The sequence below is a fragment of the Sciurus vulgaris genome (assembly GCF_902686455.1).
Source record: "Sciurus vulgaris genome assembly, chromosome: 10".
In the NCBI taxonomy this organism is placed as follows: Eukaryota; Metazoa; Chordata; class Mammalia; order Rodentia; family Sciuridae; genus Sciurus; species Sciurus vulgaris.
The window spans coordinates 3,603,117-3,626,360 of NC_136470.1; the positions used below are offsets into that span (position 1 = coordinate 3,603,117).

Below are 23,244 nucleotides of genomic sequence, written 5' to 3' on the forward strand. Positions count from 1 at the left end.
TATCTAATTCTAAAATATATAAATTTCTAATTTAATAAGAACTAATTTAATAAGTTAAAAGATTCTGTTGTTTGTCCAGAGTGTGGACTTCAGTAGACTTACAAAGCTGTATCTTTAAACGAGATTCACAAATCACACTTTCGGTCTGGGCTAAGCAAACCAGTTTCTCTTTATGTACACCTAAGCGCGTGGGCTCCCAAGTGTCTCGGTTTTTTCCTTGAGTAAACGTCAACAAGCCAGTCCACCACCGTGGCCTGGCCACTGTCACACAGGGGGCAGCGCATACTCCTGGGCTTGACAGGCTCTGCCCCCGTCCCGGGGTGACTTGGCTTGTTTTGTCCCCTTTGCACAGAGCAAGTGGCCGAGATCATCACTGAGGTCCCGCCGGACGAGCCTGTGAGCGCGACCCCGGATGAGCGGATGGTGGAGCTGGTCTTGGGGAAGCTGGCCAGCCCCACGCACGACGTCAGCGCAGTGCCGCGGTAGGTCCTGCCTGGACGCGGTCCTGGGGTGAACTGCACCGTGGCTGCCGGTCCCTGTGGGAGGGAAGCACTTCCCACCAGGCAGCCCCCATGAGTCCTGCGTGCCTCGGAAGCACCAGGAATGTTCTGGAGCTCAGGAACCTACCGGTCATCCACTGTGAAAAGTTCAAACTTTTTATCGTGGCAAAAAGCACATAGATGACAGTTACCCCTTGGCCATTTTTAAGTGCTCAGTTGGAGGCGCCAGGTGTTCTGTGGCCATCACCATCAGGGGTCTGCAGAACCTCTCATCTTCCCACAATGAAACCTGGTCCCCATCCAGCGGGACTGCCCGTCTCTCCCTGCTGCTGGCACTCGCGTGCCCCTTTCCACATAGTAGAATGCAGCATTCGAGCCAGTGGCCTTAGCCCAGTGTCCTCCAGCTCCATCCATGTGGTAGCGTGTCAGGATGCCTCTTTATATGGCACAGTAGTGCCCTGCTGACCTGTGCCCTGCTTTGTCTCTGTGTCCTTGCATGGACACTCTGCACCTCCTGGCTCCTGTGAGCGACTAGGACCGAGTGGGGACACTAGAACACAGGTTTGTTTGGGCTCCACCGGAGCTCCAGGCTGTCCAGGAGTTGAGAAAGTAGTGCGTCTCTCCCAGGGCCGGGCTGGTGCCGCCATGAAGTCCAGGCACATGCCTGCGAGCTGCCTGGCGCTGGGCTGGTGACCGGCCCTGCCCTCCTCTCTCGCAGACTCTGTGGCAGGCAGATGTTGGTGGGAGGCCCTCGAGGTGACGGTGACTTGGGCTTTGCCCTCTGGGCACTCAGTCTCCACCTGTCTTTGGAGCAGGTTTACGCATCATCCAAGCGGCACCATCAGCCTCAAGAGGGGCTTGGTGCTGTCCGGCAGACACGGCGTCCGGCGGAAGCTGGTGCGGCAGCTGGGGGAGCACAAGCGGGTGCACCAGTGTGGCATCTGCAGCAAGGTCTTCCAGAACAGCAGCAACCTGAGCAGGCACGTGCGCTCCCACGGTGAGTGCGGCAGCCTGGCCGGGGGCGGGGGTGCACCTGCCTGCGAGTGCCCGGGCCTGGGCGGCAGCAGGGGTGGGACACCTGCCCGTGAGTGCCCGGGGCCTGGCCAGCAGCAGGGGTGGGACACCTGCCTGTGAGTGCCCGGGCCTGGGCGGCAGCAGGGGTGGGACACCTGCCCGTGAGTGCCCGGGCCTGGGCGGCAGCAGGGGTGAGTACACCTGTCTACGAGTGCCCAAGGTAGTGAACGTGTTTTCTGGTGGTTCCTTAGGTGACAAGCTGTTCAAGTGTGAGGAGTGTGCAAAACTCTTCAGCCGCAAAGAGAGTCTGAAGCAGCATGTTTCCTACAAGCACAGCAGGAACGAGGTGGGTGGACTCGCTGTAGCCTGGGGTGGGAGGTTGTAGGGACTGAGTCTCCAGGCTCCTCTTGCACCCTGGCCTTCACCGGCCCGGTAGATGCCGGCAGGGCCCGGGGCAGCATGGGCAGAACGTGGGTGGTGGGTGCTCGGAGGTTGGTCACCTGCACGGTTCTCCCTCTAGGGCAGCTGGATAGCAAGAGGGGAAACTCTGCTCCTCGGTGGAGTAGGAGAGAGGGGCTGTCGCGTAGCCAGCCTGGGAGGGAGCGCTCTGGCCACGTGCGGGCCCGCCTTGCTGACCCTTCTCCTTGACCAGGTGGATGGCGAGTACCGGTACCGCTGCGACACCTGCGGGAAGACCTTCCGCATGGAGAGTGCGCTGGAGTTTCACAACTGCCGGACAGGTGAGGCTGGTGCCGTGCTGACCAGCCCTGCAGCCCAGGTGCTCCGCAGGGCGAGGCTGAACTTGAGAAGTGAGGACGGTTCTGAGGGCCCGCAGCCTTGACGCTCCCTCATGCTGCCTCAGGGCAGTTGTCCCTGACTCTGGAGATAGGTCAGCAGTGCCCACGCACGTGGGGATGTGTTTTCTTTCCTGTGTTCCTGGCCCCCATGTCTAAGGCCAGCGTGGAGCAGGGCCCCCGAGAGAAAGGGAAGGCGGGAGGGACTCGGGCAGTGAGGGTCGCGCCTGTTGGACGGTTTTCCAGCCGGCAGCTCTCTCGCCTGTCCCCTGCCGTCACCCTGCGAGGGCCTTGTGGCCTCCCTGCCTGGGTCGCTGGGTTCTGAGCCTGCCCTGTCTACCAGTCTCCAAGAGGAAAATGGGAATGTGTAACTGTCGCGGGAGCCTGAGGCACGGTGCTTCCAGGACCCGTGGTGGGAGGAGGCCTCCCGGCCAGGACCTGAGCCGCACTCACAGCAGCCAGTGAAACGAGGAGACGGCAATGCGTCCGAGCAGGGGCGGCCGCGCGGGGTCCAGCGGGCACCTGCCCTGCCTGGCGCATCCCCAGGCCAGCATGTCTGCAGGGTGGGGAGCTCTGCTTCCCCGGTTCTCGCGGTGGCCCAAGCAGTGGGCAGTGCAGAGGGAGCGAGGAGGGAGGGTCACTGTTGCCTTTGTGTTCCTCTCTCTAGGACTCATAGCAAACCCGGGAGAGGGGGGGACCGGTGGCAATCGGCTTAGAGACCTACCAGGTTAGCCCTCGACACCCACCTGTTCTCGTTGGTCCTGCCGTCTGTCTGTGCCTCCGTGTGGGCCCTTAAGGTGCTGGCCAGCCGCCCGTGTCTCTGCACTTCTGCTGCCCAGCCAGCTGTCCTTCCAGTGTCTGCCACTCTTCCTGTTGTTTGTTTCTTCTGCTTTGAAGACGCCACCTTGAATCCAGGGCCTGTTTCTTCCGTCTGGCCACTGCGCTTCCTCGCGAGGCAGGGCTGTGCAGGGAAGCAGGAGCCCTCTTTCTCTCTGGAGCATCCTGTCTGGGGCAGGCGCGGCCTCCACAAGCTTCCAGGTGAAGGAAGCATGCCGCATCCTGTAAACAAACCTCCCTTCCCAGGTGTGCCCAGGGCCTGGTGGGCCCTCCTGATGTCCCCGCTTTGTGCACGTCAGGCAGGCAGACAGGCCGAGCCTCACTCTGCTGCTAGCCAGGGCTGGGTGCTGGGTGCACAGTCAAGTCTGGGAAGAGTCGCTGTCCTCTTGTAACTGTTTTGACGGAAGCAGTAGTAGCTACCTGTCAGCTCAGAGTTCTGTTAAACCCGGCACTGGTCTTTGCGAATTGTGTAGAAGTGACAGAGCCCTGGGCTGCTGGGCAGTTGCCCTCCTTGGAGGCTCTGATGTCCAAGGTGAAAGCTGAGACTGAAGTGGAAGGACGGGCCTGTGGTCTGTGCTCCCGCGCATGGCGCACAGCTCTGTGCTGAGACTCCTGGGAAGTCAACTTTAAGAGAATGTGCATTGAGCTGAGGATTTGTGCAGGGCAGGGGAAGTCTGAAGACGTGTTTGGCGGACTTTTCTTGAACTGCTCAGCAGGTCCGCCTTTGTGTCTGTGTCCCCTGTGTCCCTGTGCTGTGACTGTGTCTCTGTCTCATGTGTTCTCCATGCTGTCTTGGACCTAAGGAGGGTGCTAGGGAGCAGCAGAGGTACAAGTCCTGTCCCCAGCCACAGTGGGGACGCTGTCCCCCTCAGGTGTGCCCTTCCCAGGTCCCAGGAGCATCTGTCCTCAGTGCTGCATATATTAACACAGAAACACGCACCTCCCTGCAGCCGGGTGCTGTGGGAGGATGGCCGTTGGGTCAGGGAGCTGTCTGGGTCCCATGTGTGGATGTCTGGAGGAGTGGTGGAAGTCCAGGCAGCTCCCCCAGCTCGGCCCTCCCTGAGCAGGGCCACTGTGGGCTCCAGGACGTGGTTTAAGTGGGGGGCTGGGCTAGGGGGTGCCGTGACCCAGAGCGGCACTGCTGCACCCACTGTGCCAAGCCCAGAGACTGGTGAGCCCTCTGCTGAGAGGAGGCTGCCCTGGGTGTGGGGTCTTGGTGATGTAATAGAACAGCCTACCAAGGTGTGGCTCTTCACAGTCACACAACAGACATCCTTGTCCCTGGTGGACCTATTCCTGAGAATTCACATTAAGGAAATTTGGTAGAAGATAAACTCTACCACAGAGGAGTGCGTTGCTGAAGCAACTACGATGTTAATCATAATGGCGTTGCAGTAAATGAACCAGGTAGAGCACCTCGCACTCTTGAGTGGCAGTGAAGTCGCCTGTCACAGGCAGGCACGTCTTGCGGGAAGGCATGAGCACACACACGCAGCGGTCCTTGGAAGAAGGACAGAGCCCTCCGGTACGGGGCCAGAAAAGACTGTGTGTCACCTGAGAAGGCTCTGCCTAACTGTGAGATCCAGCAGCCTGTGGACGGGAGGCCGCGCGGGCAGAGGCCCCGCTGGGGGTCATGCTGCTGGGGACTGCTCAGGAGACCTAGGCCTTGCACGGCTGCCGCGCTGCTGGGCGTGGAGCCCACTGAGGCGTCGCGCTCTCCACCGCCCTCTCCCCCAGCTCCCAGGCCAGAGGGCCTGTCCTGTGCCTTTACTGGCTGGGGTGGGGAGTGAAGAGATCCTGGGTCCAGCTTGTCTTTGTGGCCCACCTGGCGAGGCTGAAGACATCTGGGGCCAGGCCCCAGCCACTGCCTAACTCCCTGCACCCAGCCAGTGGGCCTCAACTGCAGGAGTGTGTCTGGAGGCATCTTGGGTGTCCCAGCTGCCTGGGCAGCGAGCACTGCTGCACCTAGCGGGTGGAGGCAGGGCACTGCTCTGCCTGCCCAGGGCCCAGGGCAGCCCCTCAGCAGCTGACCCAGCCCAGACATCAGCCACGAGGGCGCCTGTGCAGTGGGTCCACAGTGGCTCCAGGGCAGCAGGCAGGGCCAGCGCGGGTGGGAAGCAGAGCGCAGCAGCTCTCCCTGTAGCCCCGGGGACTTGCCTGGCAACATTTGCCGAGAGGAAGCTGGCCCGTGGGCTAGCGCCCGGGGCGTCACTCCAGAGCCAGAAGACGACTCCTGTGTCACACAGCTGTTACCCACATTGGGCCCATGCGTCAGCACAGGGAAGAGGGCAGCTCTGCAGAGCTGGCCGAGGGGAGCTGGGGCCCCCGTAGGTGGGAGGGTGCCTGCCACAGGGCACATGGGGCAGGAGCTGCCTTGAGAAGGACTCAAGTCGGGACCAGGGGAGTGGGGATGGCTGGAGGCTTCCGGAGAGTGTGGGGGTATGTCGGAGTGATCGTGTCCACTAAAGGGAGGCCCAGGAAGGAGGCGGTGACTTTGGCCAGTGGAGAACGTTGGGGTGCTGTGTGGCAGGGAAGGAGCCTGTGGAGGGCACTGGGCAGGCGGGCTCAGCCTTAAGAGGAGGATGGCCTCCTGGGGCGGGGGCCGGCGTGGCTGGGGTGCACCTGGGTGGGGAGGTGCAGGTGGGCCCGTCTGCCCTCGCCCTCGCCCCGCTCCTGTCCACTGCGAGGCACACTGAGCCGGCTCAGGCGTTACTTACCCAGATCCTGTGTGTGTGTTTGCTCCCTGGACAGATGACAAGACGTTCCAATGTGAGATGTGTTTCAGATTCTTCTCCACCAACAGCAACCTCTCCAAGCACAAGAAGAAGCACGGGGACAAGAAGTTCGCTTGCGAGGTCTGCAACAAGATGTTCTACCGCAAGGACGTCATGCTGGACCACCAGAGGCGGCACCTGGAAGGTGGGCCTGCGGCGGCCGTGTGAAGGGAAGGCTACGGGGCCGTGATGGATGACCTCACCCCCTTTGGAAGCAGTTGGTGGTGCCCAAAATGCCCACCGTCTGCTCCAGGGCTCCCCAGGGCCCAGCCTGCTCGTAGAGCCTGGAGGAGCAGGGGTGATGGTGGAGAAGTGAGGAGGCAGGAGGGGCACCGCGAGCTTCAGAAGACCCCGTGGTCGGTAGAAGAATGCAGTGACAGCAGGTCAGAAGGCCAGTCGTCCACGGGCAGTGGCCCTTCAGCAAGTGCAGGGCACAGTGTGCTGCTGGACGTGGCGGTGGGAGGCCACAGGGGTCCCTCATTCTCACACACTGTGCCTCCATGTGGTCAGCAGGGCCTCGCAACGAGCACACTGAGCATAGGTGGCCTGGGGCTGGGGCTGTCTGTCCACGCAGAGGGCCAGAGGCCAGAGAGGGACCCACCATGGGGTCAGCTGTCTAGACATGAGGCAGCAGCGCGGGTAGAGGAGATGGTGTGGGGTGGCTCCAGGGCACCGTGAGCTCCCGCTAGTGGAAAGGAACTGGGTCCAGGGACACCGGAGGTGACCCTGAGGGTCCCCGAGGCCCTGCCCCGGGACGTTGTGTATTTCTGCTTGGCAAATCTCCCTGGGACCAGCGTTTTAGCTCCAGCGGTCCCATGAGGAGTTGCCCCGGGCTGCCAGCCTCATCAGCAGATGTGCTGACCCTAACTACTCACTCAGGTCTGGCGTCATTCACGGGGAACGCGTGGAGAGGGGCAGGAGGCGGGGCCCTGCGTGTATCCCCTGTACCCCGGGCCTGTTACAGGCAGCCCACGAGGCTTTCACCCAGTAGCAGGCCCTTCCTGTGCTGCTTCATGGGGATGCACAGCTTGACCTGGTGGGTCCTCAGAGCTGTGCCGCGGGCACTCACCACGTGGGCAAGCTGCGTGCCTCAGTTCCTGCCTGCACAGCGGGGCGCGACTCACCCCGTCCACAGTCGATGTCAGATTGGACCAGACCCAGCCCAGGTGGCTCCTAGCAGGGCCACAGCACAAAGCGATGCCGGCCGTCTTGGTCCTTGCCAGGAGCCCCTTGTCCCCGTGACCCAGCGGCTGGGCTGCAGTCACAGCTCATGCCCGACCCAGACCCCTTCTGTGGCATCTGCTCAGGGCCTTGAGGCCATTCCATGGTTTTCCCTTCGTCTGGACGACACCTACCTTTTGCCAAGGTGCCCTCTGGACTCTGCCTAATGCCCGAGTGCTGGCTCTGCTCACAGACTCAAGACCTGAAAATGACTCTCTCTTGTTCAGAAATTACCTATTTCATGTGAGCTCTGATTTTAATTTAATGTTATTTGGAACCCATGGGCTCCAGCCGTTCTCCGACCCCAACCCCACAAACATTGGGACCTCAATTAGGTGTCACAGTGCCCAGCTCACGTGCGCCTCTAAAAGTCTATTTTGTTTATTCTTCAATGCCGAGGATTGAACCAGGTGTGTTTACCACTGAGCTAGATCCCCAGCCTTTACTTTTTATTTTAAGGCAGGGTCTCACTAAGTTGCTTAGGGCCTCACTAAGTTGGTAGGGCTGGTCTCAAACTTAAAATCCTCCTGCCTCAGCCTCCCAGATTACTGAGATGACAGCCAAGCACCTCCACACCTGGATAAAAGTCTGTTTTGACCCTGGTCCTGAGCACTTTGCCTTAAAACCAGAGATTTTATTACTCACTGACTTTTTATCCAGATCCTGATTTGACTATTTTAACTTGGAAGACATGAAAATTAGTATCTTTTTAGTAAAGAGTGAGAATCTGCCTGCTTGCCGGCCTCTGCAGGACTCATAGGGCCTTGGGCTGCAGGACCAGGCAAAGGCCCTCTGCCCGCACAAGTGCGTTGGGCTGCGCATTGGGATGCCGGCAGCGTGGCATGCCCCTGCAGTGCTGCAGGGGAGGCCCTGACCCGTTCTGCGGGCAGCACATGCTGCCTTCCTTCCCTGGGAGCTGCTGTCTGTGACATCACTCACACTGTCGGTCCCTCCTCTGAGGGCAGCCCTGCCCTGTCCCGCTGGGAGGCCCGCGCTGCGTCCGCCCTACCCTGTGTGTGCTCACTCTCTTCCTGGCGGGGCACTTTCAGGAGTGCGACGGGTGAAGAGAGAGGACTTAGAGGCTGGCGGGGAGAGCCTGGTCCGCTACAAGAAGGAACCTTCTGGATGCCCGGTGTGTGGCAAGGTAAGGCTCTGTGGTCAGCATTGGGCCACGATGGGAGGCGCGTTGCCTTCCCGAGTTGCAGCCCGGGGCGCACAGACAGAGCGTCGCGGGGAGTTTCCAGGGCGGCAGCTGCTGCTGGGGTCTGCCTGAGCTGTGCCCGCACCTCACACCTGTCCCTTGGGCCTCTGCCACATAGAGAGGATTCCAGGGCACGTGCTGACAAAGCGCTTGCTCCTCAACATCCCTGTCCCCTTCGCCGAGGTTGTCTGCTGAGCTGCTCCTTGGCTTACCTCTGTGGACCTTCCCTGTGGTGAGGCCTGTGCCCTGCGCACCAAGGGAAGCAGGAGGTCACAGGACGTCATGTGCCCTGTTGTGCTGGTCTCCCCTGCTCAGTGGCAGGCCACCTTTTCTAGGGAAGGGGTGACCGGTTCATGGTGACAGAGCTCCTGGGGAAGGGCTGCAGACGACCTGCCCATTGTGACTGTTTTGGTTAGCTTTTGCCGCTGTGACCAAAATACTTGATAAGAACAACTTGGAAGAAGAGAAGTTGGTTTGGGGCCACAGTGTCACAGGTCTCAGCCCACGGATGGCCGACTCCATCACTCTGGACCAAGGCGAGGGTGGCGGAGGGGCCCAGCAGAGGAAAGCCGCTCAGTCCTTGGCTGGGGCTGGGGAAGAGGCCGCAGGGAGGAGGCACCCTTCCAGGCAGCCCCTCGTGACCACCTCCCTCCCGCCCGCCTGTGGTGGCCAGGGTCTCATGCTGGGCTGGGCTGGTTAGGTCACACACAGCTCTCTCAGGCCAGTCATTTCACCTCTCAACTTTCCTGCATTAGCAGGCGCTTTGGGGACATCAGACATCCAAACCGCAAGTGACATTCTCCATGTGAGCAGTCCCTCCCTGGGCCCAGGGCTGCCCTGGTGTGATCTGGTGGGATGTATGTCTGGTGCTGGAACCCTCCTGGGCTTGCCATCACCTCTGCACCAGGCGGCCACGGAGGCAAGGCTCCGTTTCTTGCAAACGAGCACCTGGTTTTGAGTGGACATGCTGCCACTTGTATTAGACTCGAGGTCCACTCCCTGGGGTCACTCTGGTGCCGACCATGTCCTCAGGGGACTTGTGTCTTTGCAGCATCCAGGCAGGTGCTACAGGTGGAGCTTCCCGGAGAGGTCCCCCCATGGCACCATGACACCCCACAGTCCTAGGGGTCACCAGGAGGAGGGACGTTACTGGACTGTCCCAGCCACACAGCTCACGTGAAGCACCTGGTGCTGACTCCTGGAGCAGCCTCACGTGCCAGGTGCCCCAGCCCCGGGCACGCAGTCTGCTGTGGCTGATTGGCTGTCCTCACTGGTGGTCCCTGCCTGCCACCATGTGGCAGCAGTGCTGGATCTTTTGACCTTTTCAAGGAAAAATGGAAATCTGTGTTTTTATATGAGATTTTCTGATTTTTTCCCGAACCTCAGAGCAAGCCAAAGCTCATGGGGCAGTGGTGTAGTGTGGCCTGGGGGTCCTCATGAACCTGACCTGCAGCTGGGGCCAGAGTGGAGGGGTGCAGAGCTAGGAGATGAGTACGTACCAGGCAGGCAGTGGCTCCAGACACCTGCACTGTTACCTGCCCACTGGGAAAGTCCATGCAGGCGGAGGTGCTCAGGGTTCTGTGGATGGCCTCTGCGACCTGCCTTATTCTCCATTCTGCTGGTGGGCACAGGGGCTAACCCCGGGGACGAGTGTGGGGTGGACGAGTGGGCCTACGCCTGTCTCTCTAGCTGGGCGTGCCAGGACATCAGGGACACGGGGGCATGTACACGTGCCCCACACACGGGGTAAGGTCCTTCTCCGGCACCGACCTTCCCGAAGTTGCGGCTGCTCCTGATGCCCAGGCTCCTTGGTACGTGCCGTGCTAGCAAGACCCTCCAGTGCCCTTGGAAGCCCTTGCGCAGCTTCAGCCACAGCGAGATGGGGTGGGCTCGTGCTGGACTGTGGTGTGAGCAGGCATCCCGACGGGTCACTGATCCTGTGCAGAGACGACTGTGTTTCTCACACGTGGAGAGTTGCTGGGACTCAGAGTCGAGGAGAAATCACCCTGTGCTCTTGTGCCTGGTTGCCATTTACCCTGTGGGCTGGACGGTGACGGTCTTCTCCGTGCACAGCAGGGCGCAGCCCTCACGCCCTGCGTGTTGCGGCTCCTCTGCCCACAGGTGTTCTCCTGCCGCAGCAACATGAACAAGCACCTGCTGACCCACGGCGACAAGAAGTACACCTGCGAGATCTGCGGGCGCAAGTTCTTCCGCGTGGACGTGCTCAGGGACCACATCCACGTCCACTTCAAGGTGTCAGGCACGCGCCAGCCTTCCCGGGCAACACGTGCAGTGGGCCTCCGGGGCAGTGTCTGTCTCAGCTTGTGTTGTAAAACCAAGTCCACAGAGGGGTGCTTCCCAGCAGCAGCAGTGTGTTTCCCGGAGTGTCCGGGGAGGGCTGCCAGGTTCACAGGCTACTTTCTTGCTGTGTCCTTACCTGGTGGAGGGGCGAGGGAGCTTTCCAGGGCCTGTCCTAGGACACTGGTCCCATTCACAGGGGCCCAACCCTGGTGGCCTTATCACCTCTGAATCCCACCTTCTAGGACCCTCTCCTTGGGGCTGAAGTTTCAGCACAAGAATTTGGGGGGGCAGACATTCAGACCATCCCTGTCTCCCAAAGTATTTGTCAGCGTGGCCACCATGGACCCTTCAGACTGACCTTCATGCCTGTGTTTGCTCGTGACACAGTCCAGCCATGAGCGTGAAGTGCAGTTCCTTTCCGTAGACCCTGACCAGGGGGGAGCAGCAGGCGGGTGTGAGCTTGCAGGAGGACGTGGTTGATTCGGGCCACAGCAGCACAGGCCCAAGGGAAAAATGAGGAAATAGAGTTGGAGCCAAAGGCCACGGGGTCATGGAGTTCCCAGCCCTCAGTGCTGTCCTGGGTCAGCTCAGGAAGCCTCCATCAGGCCTGCCCTGGGCACAGCGTGGCACTGTGGGCCTTTGGGAGGGAAGCCAGAGGCCAGCAGAGCACAGTACCTGGGTGCTGGGTGATGAGTCCGTGGCTGTGCGGGTGGGCGGGCCCAGGGGTCCCCGGGACACAAGCGTAGCACCTCAGGCACATGGCTCACCAGCACCGCACGGGCCAGGCAGAGCTTGGCACGCATGTCCGAGGTGGGAACTGTGGCTTCCCCAGGACATCGCGCTCATGGACGACCACCAGCGGGAAGAGTTCATCGGCAAGATCGGGATCTCCTCGGAGGAAAACGACGACAATTCGGATGAGAGTGCCGACTCGGAGCCCCACAAGTACAGCTGCAAGAGGTGCCAGGTACTTGAGCTGGCCGGCCTTGAGCCCGGCACTGGCACCCCACAGCACCTCGTGAGTGCGGGAGGGGCCTGCCCTCCAAAGGCCAGGTCTCCCCAGCCCAGGCGACAGGGACTGGGCCTCACCCCCACAGGGTGGAACCAGCACACTGCCCGATGGCTTCCCCGTCCCTCTCCTCCCCTGGATCCCGAAGCCCTTTCCAGGTCTCCCCTATACTCAGCAGGGGGCCCCTGAAGGCGAGGGCGGCTCACTTCCGGGCACCCAGCCCCAGGGTCTGTGAGCTGGGTGTCAGCGGCCGGCCCCGCCCACAGCTCACCTTCGGCCGCGGGAAGGAGTACCTGAAGCACATCATGGAGGTGCACAAGGAGAAGGGCTACGGCTGCAGCACCTGCCACCGGCGCTTCGCCCTCAAGGCCACCTACCACGCCCACATGGTCATCCACCGCGAGAACCTGCCTGACCCCAACGTGCAGAAGTGAGGCTCGGCTCGTGGCCCGTGGCAGGCGCGGGTGGTGAGGCCAGGCAGGGGTGCTTGGCACACAGGCCAGGGCTGCCCACCAGCGCTTTGGGGTCCTGTCCTATTCCTGGGGCTTCCCCCTGGCTCGCCGCTCACCCTTGCCTCCCTGAGGGACTTTTTATTTAGAGGAAAGTAGCCCAATCCTCAGCCCAGACGAAGACCAACCTGAAGCCCTTTGCTCCCAGTGATTGGGTTTCACGCATGCCAGCCGGTGTCTGGCGCGTACGGCAGAGGTTGAGGCTGCATGGTGGGCCAGCAGGTGACGTGTGCCCGGAGGCTGCCCTGCTCTCCTGTGGCACCTGGGGTCCAGCACAGCCTGGAGGCTCACGAAGCAGACAGCCTCCTCCAGTTCCGGAGGCTGAGGGGTCATGGGCTGGTCCCCCGGCCCCTCTGGACAGGCCGACGGTGTCTCTGCCCCGCGTCCTCACAGGATTGGTCTCTGTGTGCCTGAGTCCTGATCTTTCTTGTGAGGACACCAGTTAGATTGGGTCAGGGCCAGCCAGTGACCTCATTTTACCTTCATCACATCTTCAAAGTCCTGGTCTTCAAACGCAGTCACTTCTGAGGGATGACTGGGCTTGTGCCCATCGCAGAGCTGAGGCGTGGGCTGCTTTGTCACATGGGGTACCTTCTGCTTCACTGTGGCAACACCGGTGCCTGAAGCGTACTCGCCTTGCCATCCCTCGAGGTGGTGGCCCGTCTGCCCTGACTTCCTCTCTGGTTTCAGGTACATTCACCCCTGTGAGATCTGCGGGCGCATCTTCAACAGCATCGGGAACTTGGAGCGCCACAAGCTCATCCACACAGGTAGCCTGTGCCCGCCGGCAGCAGGGCCTGAGCAGGCAGTGCTGGGGCACTGCACCCTGTGGCTCCCAGTGTGTTCTGCAGGCCCCCAGCTCCTCCCACCCCAGCTGCCCTACGCCCACGGCACAGCCCCTCCAGGTCCTCAGGGAGTCCGGGCCCTGGGGAGTGCTGTGCAGGCTGTACTCTCCTCTTTGGGGACCACCCTTTGAAGTGCCGCCTTGGTCTTGCAGGCGTAAAAAGCCACGCCTGCGAGCAGTGTGGGAAGTCCTTCGCCAGGAAGGACATGCTCAAGGAGCACATGCGGGTGCACGACAACATCCGGGAGTACCTGTGCGCTGAGTGTGGGAAAGGTGCGTGCTTGCCCGCGAGCGTGCAGGGAAGAGCGCTCGCTCTGAGCTGCCCTGCGGGGTGCTGCCTCCAGGTGAAGGGTGCATGCTCGGGGGTGGGAAAGGTGCGTGCTTGCTCCCAGCGTGTGGGGAGGAGCGTGCTCACTCCGAGCTGCCCTGCCCTGCCCTGCGGGGTGCTGCCTCCTCCAGGGTAGGGACCGCCCGGAGGGTTTCAGTGGCCCACTTAATGGAAAGGGAAGACGTGGGCGCTTAGGGAATAGCCCCTCCACCCAGCCAGCAGTCTGCAGCAGTACGTGAAGGCAGCCAAGGAACAAGAAGTCACTAGTACAACATTGCACATCGTGAGCAGGGAAGAGAATCCTGGGGCGTTAGGATCCCAACCCACTCCTGTTAGAAGAAGGACGTCCTCCCACAGACTCAAAGGCTTGGGCTGCTCTGCTGATGCCACAGGCTCTGCCACTGGGCAGGCCGAGCACCTGTTGGGATACAAGACAAACCAGGGGTACCTGCTTTGCCATTAGGACTGTCTAGCATTTCATATTCCATAATTGGTTTTACTTTTTCTATTTTTGACTTTTATAAAAATTGAACAGAGAAGTGTGAAGAAAACCCAAATGCCCAAATTCTGTGCACCGTCCCAGGCCCCCTGGTGCCTGCGAAACAGCACTGAGTAGAGACGGAAGCACTCACAGTGAGAGCCAGGGAGCGAGCTGGTCCTCCCTCTTCCTCCCCGCTGCGGTCCTCAGTGTCCCCCAGCATGGCTCTGGACAAGGTCACAAAAAGGTCACAGCTGCAGCTCTCCTGCCTCCTTAGGTGGCTGTGGGCAAGAATCACACACTGGTTGCTTTATCAAAAAAGCACAGAGTGATGTGTGCCCATAACCCCAGCAGATCTGGGTACTGAGGCAGGAGAACCAGCCTCATCAGCTTAGCAAGACTCTCAGCAAAAATTAAAAAATACAAAGGACTGTAGCTGTAGCTCAGTGGTGAAGCACCTGTGGGTTCAAGTCCTAGCACCCACGCCCAAAAAAGAAGGACAAAGAAAAGGAATGAGTGTGGACATGGATGAGCCATAAGCTCCCCAGCCCTTTTACCTGCTGCCCCACCCCTCTTCCCTTGGTAACCCCTCCAAAGTTGAAATATTTAGAAAATTAGGCTGGCTGGAGGGTCCTGCCTCAGGCAGCAAGGAGACGGACGGGAAGGATGGTCAGTAGACGGTCATGGCAGGGGATACCTCCTGGGGGCAGAAGGACCACACCAGGGCCCCTGGAGTTCAAATGCTGCTCAGGTCTGGGTGGGGGCCCTGTGGCCAGGGGAGCCCAGGGCAGGAAGTGTGTGTAGCCAAAGCCACATTTAACATTTGAACCACGTTAAGTGCCACATCCCGCTGTCTCCTTCTTGAATTCCGGATGGCTTGGGTAGAATGCCCTGTTGGTATCTGGGTCACCACGTTCACGGTGGTTACAATGACAGATTTGGTCGTGTCATTTGCCCTCTTGTCAGTCACTGCACACACAAGGAAGTTTACGTAACAGTTCATCTCAGAGATCTTTTCAGATCAGAGCAGGTAACTACTGCCTACTTCTCTTAAAGCTTGTGGTCGGCAGGACCGGACAGTCTGCCCCGTGAGCGTGAGTCCTGGGCCCTGCTGCTCCTGCTGGGGTTCCGGGCACAGCACCGAGACCCTGTGCCCCCGCCCCCACTCAAGCCTGGTTGGGGGATGCCCCTGAGTCTGGGTGCGTGAGGCTTGGGCTTACTTCCGCTCCTAGGTCGGCCGTGTTAAACTGAATTGAGAGCCATTATTAAACCATAGTGTCCTTGCATCTTGATTAACATTCACGTTGAGGTGGACAGGAGTCCTGGTCAGCCCCTACCGGCTTCCCCAGTGTGTCCGGTTGGGTCACGGGTGAGTCCTGGACGCTTGCATCAGCTGGCGTCGGGATGAACCTCCGGTGGCTCCGGGTGGAACCAGGCCTGCAGCTGGCGGAGCCATCCGAGGTCCCCGCACAGGAGGTGCAGGGCGCGGGCAGCTGGAGGGCTCCGCACACCCAGCCTGCTCTGTCCCAGGCATGAAGACCAAGCACGCCCTGCGCCACCACATGAAGCTGCACAAGGGCATCAAGGAGTACGAGTGTAAGGAGTGCCACCGCAAGTTCGCGCAGAAGGTCAACATGCTGAAGCACTACAAGCGGCACACGGGTGAGCCCGCAGCCCCAGCCCCGCCCACCACAGCCAACGCCGCCCTTCCCAGGCGGGTCTCACCACACGCCTTCCGAGTCTGGCCCATGGCCCCAGGCCGGTCACTCCCTGGTGCCCTGGGGCCTGTAAGAGTGCCAGGCTCTGTCCTCCCGTCCTCGCCAGCCCATGCTCTTCTTTTCTGGACGGCAGCCTTTCTAAGCGGTGTGCCATGCTGTCTCCTGTGGTCTCCATGCGCCTGTCCCCGCGGCTCTTGCTGTCGGCGTTTTTTCACACCCTGGTGTCCATCAGAACATCTGTCCGTATTTGGTGGAGTTTTGAGTTCCTCACGTTGGTGGACGTTCATCCTTGATCAGGTGCCGGTGGCACTCTTGAAACACCTGCACTGTTTTCCAGGGGTTTCGGTTTCAGGCCTTGCGTTTCCGTCCTGGGTGATTTCCAGGCGGTCTTCATGCACCGTGAAAGACAGGTCCCGACCCTGCTCGAGCTTTCCCAGGACCATTTATTGGAGAAACTCTCCTTTCTCGGATCCCGCTTTTGGCATCCTTGTTGGAAATCAGTTGGCTCTAAATTGTGGGCGTGTTTCTGGAGTCTGTTCTGTCCTGCTGGCTTCTGTTTGGGCTGGTACCTTGCTGTCTCTGTGGCTCTGGGGAGTATCTGAAATCTGGTGTGTGGCGCCTGCAGCTTCATCTTGTTCAGGATTGCTTTATGCTCTGTCCTGCCCCCTCCATACGAAGCTGAGTGTCGTTTCTTTCTAGCCCTGTGAACAATGTCTGGTGTGTTGATGGAATTGCGTTGAATCCTTGAATGCTTTGGGTAGGATGGGCGTTTTAACAATACTCATTCTTCCAGTCCACGAACATTGGATGTCTTTCCATTTTTTAGTGTCTTCTTATATTAGTGTCTATAGAGTTTTTTCACTTCATTAAGTTTATTCGTAGGTTTTTGCTTGGTTGACACTCTTTTTCTGTCTCTTATTTACTTTTTTTTTTTTTTTTTTTTTTTTTTTTTTTTTGTAGCTATTGTGAACGGGATTGCTTTCATGGTTTCTTAGCAAGTTCATTGTTGGCAAATCCATTTTTTGTATGTCGACTTCACATCCTGAAGCCTCACTGAATTCATCCATCAGTGCTAGTCTTTTAGTGGAGTCTATAGGTTTTCTTGTATATAGGATTGTTTGATTTTCTCCCTTCCTGTTTGCATGCTTTTTCTGTCTTCGTTTTGCCTAACCACTCTGGCTAGAACATCCAGTGCTGTGTTAGGTAAGAGCATTGAGAGTAGATACCCTTGTCTTGTTCTTGATTTCAGAGGAAGAACTTTTGATTCTCCACATTCAGTATGATGTTGGCTATGGGTTGGTTCTGTAAGGCCTTTATTGGATCCTTTGACACTTAATTTGCTCAAGGTTTTGGGTTGGAAGGGATGTTGAATTTCATCAGATGTTTTTCTGATCTCTTGAGATGTTCGTGTGATTTTTACCCATCATTCTATTGATGTGATGTATTACATTTAGTGTTGAATCGTCCCTGCATCCTTCAGATTAATCCCACTTGGTTATGGCAAATGATCTTTTTGTGCTAGGGCGTTGGTTAGTGCAGATAAGTTTTAAAGGATGTTGGTTGGGGGCTGGGGATAGCTCAGTTGATAAAGTGCTTGCCTTGCAAGCACAAGGCCCTGGGTTCAATCCCCAGTACGGGGAAAAAAAAAAAAAGGATGTTGGTTGGGTAACCACGGCAGGTGTGCTGTCTCTTGGGCTCAGCATGTTCATATTCTCCTTGCATGTCGTGGTGTGCTGCCTAGGATCTTTCTGGACGCAGCAGGGTGTGGATAAATTAACACCCTTGAAGACACTGCTGCTATGTTGACACTTGGTTGTGCTCCATGTCTGCGTCTTCAGACAAGCTTTTCTACGTTCAATTTTTTTGATATAAAATGTCATCATAGAGGGGTATGTTTTCAAAGCCACAGTTTTCTGGTTGAGTTTGGGAAACTCACTGTTTTCCGTCTTCTGGCAAGTCGCCTTCCCCAGAGACATTTCAAATGCTAGACCGTGACAAGGGCGGGGCCTCTGGGACGGTCAGTGGAAGCGAAGGCTTCCTGCCTGGAGACTCAGCCCGCCTCTCGCTGCAGGGATCAAGGACTTCATGTGCGAGCTGTGTGGGAAGACCTTCAGCGAGAGGAACACGATGGAGACCCACAAGCTCATCCACACAGGTGGGTTCCGGAGGAGCGCCCTGGCTGCGCCGGCTTCTGCAGGGTGCTCAGTGCTGCCCATGGCCTCCGGGGCCCCCGCCACCTTACAGTGTCCCTGAGCCCCAGGACTAGCGGGGTGGCACTCTAGAGGAGAGGCCTCCTGGGGGACAGTCTCAGGCCTGGTGCCCCTGGGGCCTGAGCTGGTGGGCGGCTCTTGCAGTGGGGGGGGGCAGTGGGCTGGCAGATGTGGGCTCCCTGGGGCTGGGGTCCAGGGAGGTCCCCCCAGTGACCTGCACCTCTTTCTCCCGCCACCTGTGCACACGTGGGAAGTGGGCAAGCAGTGGACGTGCTCCGTGTGTGACAAGAAGTACGTCACCGAGTACATGCTGCAGAAGCACGTGCAGCTCACCCACGACAAGGTGGAGGCGCAGAGCTGCCAGCTGTGTGGGACCAAGGTGTCCACCCGGGCCTCCATGAGCAGGCACATGCGGCGCAAGCACCCCGAGGTGAGCCTGCCGCCAGCCCAGCTGGCCTGGGTCTGCCTGCACTCTGCAGACACCTGCGCGGTGCCTGGCTCGTCCTGCTGACAGACCCCAGTTCCTGGGGCAGGGCCTGGCCACATCCCCTTTTAGTTGTGCCAGCTGCCGAGTAGGTGGTGCTGGGTGAACGGCTCGGACAGAGGAGGGCCAACGTGACCTGTGCCAGGTTCTGAGCGTGCCTCCCATCGAAGTGACTAAAGTGCAAAGCAGGGGCCCCTCGTGGTGCCGGGGTGGGGGCCCAGTGAGACTGGGAGGGAGAAACGGAGAAGTGCAGCCTGGCCCCCGATAGCCCTCCTGGAGAAGGTCCAGTGAGGCCTGCGTCAGAGAGATGTGCAGGGAACAGGTGTCCCCTCCTGGACACAGAAGACCCTCTAAACAAAAGCGGCAGAGGACGTCGGGGACAAAACACTGCTAGACTTGACACCACACTCGAGGACCTCTGTGGGTCAGAGAGGTGCAGCGGCAAGCTGGAGGAGGGTGTGAGCTTCACTGTCCTTAACGCACGTCCACTGTGAGGGAACCGCGTGCTGGAAGGCAGACCCTGGGAGGAGGGAACTCGTGTCGCTAAGAAACGCGGAGAATTCAGCCTCCCCTGGGCCCTGAGCTGGAGGGCGAGCACAGGTGTCCCCAGCCGCACTGGGCTACAGGCCACAGCCACCCGCAGGGCCAGCCAGAGACACCCTGCCCTGCCGTCTGTCAGCCTGCCCACCCGGGTTCCGCCTCAGGGTTTCCTCCGCAGAGCAAACCGTGGAGGTGCTTGCTCGGCTGCGGGGGGAACGGACAGTCAGGCAGCCTGCGGTCCCACAGCTGATCACATCTGTCAGCACAGCACTGTGTCCCCTCCTTGTGACCTAACAAGTGCACTCACCACAGAAGCAAGAGTGAGGGACATGCCACATGGGCAGGCTGCTCACACTGGAGCTGGCGGGAGAGCCGTGGGCACAGGGGCAAGTCCCTGCATGAGCGTCACATGTGAGGACACTGCTCAGCGGGGGCCAACCGAGGGGAGGGGCGTCACTCTGCTGCGGAATAACAAGCAGGCAGACGGAAGGAGCACTGAGCCGAGGAGCCAGGCATGGGAGACGCAGGCCGACTGCTGCTCCTGCCTCGCCAGCTCCTCTGCGGGGCATGGGTGCTCTGGGGTCCCACTTGCCAAGAGCGCCTGTCACAGGGCAGCAGAGGGAAGACAGGGTGCCTGCGTGGCTGCACAGCACGAGAGGACGTGGGATGCCAGAGCCCGAGGGCGAGGAGGCTCCTGCACGTGCTGCGAGTTTCAGAGCCAGCCCGCACAGCAGGGAGTAGCTCCCCGGGGCGTGGCAGGTGGCCCGGGTCGGGCTTCCTCGTGTCACTGGCAGCCACTGTGGAGCAGCGTCCCTGCTCACTGTCCCATGCCCCCGCAGGTGCTCGCAGTGAGGATTGACGATCTAGACCACCTGCCTGAGACCACCACCATCGACGCCTCCTCCATCGGCATCGTGCAGGTGAGCCACGTGCTATGTCCGAGACCCCGTGCCGTTCCGCAGGCCTCGAGCGCAGTGCGGGTGAAGGCCGTCGAGTCAGCCACGTCTATTCTGCCCCGAGCCACAGGCAGAGGGGGGCAGGGGAGGCACATGCCCAACGTCTCAGCAGGCGGCTGCTGGTCCATCCACCTTGAGGGGCACAAGTCGCACGGGACAGCACAGGAACTCGGGAGGAGTGGAGAGCCCACCAGCCCCCTGCCCTGGCCGCCCCAGGACGGTGGCCTGGTGGGAGGATCTGGCCACAGCCTGACTTGCCCTCCACCCCTGCGGAGGCCCTTGGGGGCGGGACTGTGTGGGCACCTTTGCCACCAGGGAGCCACCCCCGCAGTGGCCGTGGTCAGGCCCATTCAGATGCATCCACAGCTTGGCTGCAGTAGACTCGTGTCGCCCTGGGAAGAGGTTCCGATCTGGAAGCCTCGCCTCCGACCAAGAGCCTCACCACCCACCTGCTGTGTCCAGGACGGACGGTGCAGGGCTGCTCTGGCCACCACCTGGACCTGGCCCGCTGGCCTGTCAGTCGCTGAACCTGGTCTTCCCACAGCCTGAGCTGAACCTGGAGCAGGAAGAACTGGCCGAAGGGAAGCCCGGGAAAGCTGCCAAGCGCAGCCACAGGAGGAAGCAGAAGCCAGAGGAGGAGGCAGGCGCACCGGCACCCGAGGACACCGCCTTCAGCGAGTACTCGGAAAAGGAGGCCGAGTTCACAGGCAGCGTGGGCGACGAGACCAACTCTGCAGTGCAGAGCATTCAGCAGGTCTGCGGCTTCCCCTTGTTCAGTCAGGTGCCCGTCACACCTCGGGAGCAGTTCCCCCCGCACGGCGTCTGCACGTGCAGGACGCCAGCACCTTGGCAGTGTGAGCCCACACACGACCCCGTGGGACGGGTCTCCCTGGTGTCCTGCTGTCCACACAGGCGTCATTTCCTGAAAGGTTGCCAGGTGCTGACCACCACGTCACATGGGTCACTGTTGATGGGGCCTGTGCTACAGGGGTGGGACTCCATTCCTGGGCTGTGGAGCTCGGCCGGGGGCCTGGCCGCCTCCTCCCACAGAGGCTTCTGCTTTGCTCAGACGTCCTCGCTCTTGCTCCTGAGGCCTGGTCTCCCGCTGGCCCACTCTCCACACTCTTCCACTTTGGACGGGGTGCCCCCAACTGCGGAAGCTCCTATACCTGTCTGCCCTCAGGCGCTGTGCTTAAAAAGGAGAGCTGCTTCCCTCCTCTGGCTGTGGGTACTTCAGGTGCCACGTTTTCCTTTATAGCCCTGTGGTTAGGATGTCATGCCAGCTTGCCATCCCTGTGACAAAATACCTAAGAAAATCAACTTAAAAGAGGAGTTTTATTTTTTCTTGTGGTCTTGGGTTTTAGTCCTTGGTTGCTTGGCCACATCACTTTGGCCTGTAAGGAGGGAGAACATTCCAGCTGAACATCGTGGTGGGCACTGCAAGAGGGCAAGCTGTCACCTCGTGGCTGCAGGGAAAGCAGAGACCAGGGTGTGGGGACAGACATACCTTCCAAAGAGCAGACCCTCAGTGACCTGCTTCCTCCAACCAGGCCTCTCCTGATGTCCCCACTACCTCCAGTAGCGCCACCAGTGGGGACCAAACCTGGAACGTCTTTGGGAACATTCCAGAGCCAAACCATAACAAATACTCACTTGCCATCAGCAAGGGAGGTTGGAAGGTGACTGGTGGAGACTCAGCTTTCTGTTCCACGTCGGCTTCTCTCTCCTGTCTGGCCAGGGGAGTCCCTCATTGCTGTGTTCTGAGCCACTGCCTCCATGATTATCCTTTGTATCTTGTTTCCCTTTTCCAGGACAAAATTAACTTGGTTCCCCTTCACCAGCAGCCGATCTGCTTCTTAGCCCAGGTGGGGGTGGTGACCACTGTGACCAAAGTGACCCGGGAGCCTGCTTCACTCTCCCTCAGCAGCAGCAGCTCACTGTCCCCTGCTCTGTGTCTCTCTTCCAGGTGGTGGTGACCCTGGGGGACCCCAATGTGACTGCCCCATCAAGCTCCGTCGGCCTCACCAACATCACCGTGACCCCCATCACCACTGCAGCTGGGACGCAGTTTACCAATCTGCAGCCAGTGGCTGTGGGGCACCTCACCACCCCCGAACGCCAGTTGCAGCTGGACAACTCCATCCTAACCGTGACCTTTGACACGGTTAGTGGCTCCGCCATGTTGCACAACCGCCAGCACGAGGTCCAGGTCCACCCCCCACCGGAGGCCTCCAGCCCACAGTCTGTGGCCCACTTCATCAACCTGACCACCCTGGTCAACTCCATCACACCCCTGGGGAGCCAGCTCAGTGAGCAGCACCCGCTCACCTGGCGGGCAGTGCCCCAGACAGATGTGCTGCAGCCGCCGCAGCCGCCGGCACCCCCACAGCAGCCAGCGCAGCCCCAGGTACAGGCCGAGCAGCAGCAGATGTACAGCTACTGAGCACGCCGCCACAGCTGGGACCGAGCCAGGGGACTGGGCGTTGAGACGTGTTGCCAGGCACCAAACCGAGCGAGGATGCGCACCGTGCATGGTGAGCGAGGTCAGCGTGGCTTTGCAGAGCTGGCTGCAGGCTCCCACAGCCGTGGAGTCCATCAGCTTGGCTCCAGAAGTGACCCGGCAGGCAGAGTTGGAAACGGTCCCTGCCAGAGATGCCTTACCAAGGTCCTGTGGCTGGCCTCAGAGGCACGAGTGGCAGGGCTGGAGGAGGGGCATGCAGGGAGAAGCAGGTTCCCAAGGGCGATCGCAAGGAGCACAGGCCGTTCCTTTGTGTCCTGCGGAGCCCCGCTGTTACCTTAAAACACCCGGGGCAGTCACAGGGCGATGCAGAGAACTTGGTTGTCTCCTCGTTCCTGGAGGACGTTTTGGCAAGTGAGCAGATAGAAGTTAAAGTAACTTATTCTCTTCAAAATGTGGCCTGAGCCCAGTTTACCACAGCTGTGGACTGAGGCCACGTGTGGATGGGCCCGGTGGCACGTGGCCCTGGCCTTCGAGTCCGTCACAGGCAAGCGGTCACGTGAGGCCACCCACCCAGGCTCAGAAGACATCTTGGGAATGTCCATCACCCGATTTTCATACGGTTTTTCGTTTTCTTTTTAATTTTATTTCAAACGTACGTTCTGTATTCAAGACCCTGTTGTGGCCAGTGTTGTTTTTTAACTTTATTTTAACATGATAAAGTCGTTTGCACTGTAGGACTGTCCACGTCCAGTTCTGCACAGCTGCCACGTGCCAAGGCACCGCAGCCCGTGCTGAGGCGAGGCTCGCGTCTGCCAGAGGCTGCCTCGGAGTTGTCTCAGGGTCTCTGCCATCCAGACGTGCTCGCTGTGGCTGGAGCCCAGCAGAGCCCTGGACAGGACAGGGAAGAAATCCATGTTTCCTTCTGGTGAACCTTGATTCCAAAGGTCAATGCATTCAAAGACCAATTTCCTATAAAACATCGAGCGGCCTGGGCTCTTCGCGGGCAAGCCTGTGTGTCCCAGAAGCACAGAGGATGCTGGCCTGCAGCTGGGAGTGAGGGCAGGT

General features: G+C 59.7%; 1 protein-coding gene across 4 annotated transcripts in view; it reads left to right on the top strand.

Annotated features, from left to right (window-relative positions):
• The window catches only part of PRDM15 (PR/SET domain 15), a 43,823-nt gene extending 21,411 nt beyond the window's left edge, over positions 1–22,412 (top strand). For 3 of the 4 annotated variants that reach the window (XM_079101125.1, XM_079101124.1, XM_079101123.1), the window contains exons 8-25: positions 353–482; positions 1,316–1,497; positions 1,766–1,860; positions 2,167–2,254; positions 2,976–3,035; positions 5,897–6,064; positions 8,190–8,284; positions 10,463–10,594; positions 11,475–11,609; positions 11,918–12,081; positions 12,851–12,930; positions 13,158–13,277; positions 15,341–15,472; positions 17,600–17,683; positions 17,993–18,168; positions 19,602–19,682; positions 20,263–20,472; positions 21,685–22,412. In XM_079101125.1, the coding sequence (XP_078957251.1) occupies positions 353–482; positions 1,316–1,497; positions 1,766–1,860; positions 2,167–2,254; positions 2,976–3,035; positions 5,897–6,064; positions 8,190–8,284; positions 10,463–10,594; positions 11,475–11,609; positions 11,918–12,081; positions 12,851–12,930; positions 13,158–13,277; positions 15,341–15,472; positions 17,600–17,683; positions 17,993–18,168; positions 19,602–19,682; positions 20,263–20,472; positions 21,685–22,161 (2,609 nt within the window). In that variant the 3' untranslated portion in view covers positions 22,162–22,412. The remainder of the gene's footprint in view (positions 1–352; positions 483–1,315; positions 1,498–1,765; positions 1,861–2,166; positions 2,255–2,975; positions 3,036–5,896; positions 6,065–8,189; positions 8,285–10,462; positions 10,595–11,474; positions 11,610–11,917; positions 12,082–12,850; positions 12,931–13,157; positions 13,278–15,340; positions 15,473–17,599; positions 17,684–17,992; positions 18,169–19,601; positions 19,683–20,262; positions 20,473–21,684) is intronic. The other variant, XM_079101126.1, reaches the window with a different exon arrangement.
• Positions 22,413–23,244: the final 832 nt, after the last annotated feature.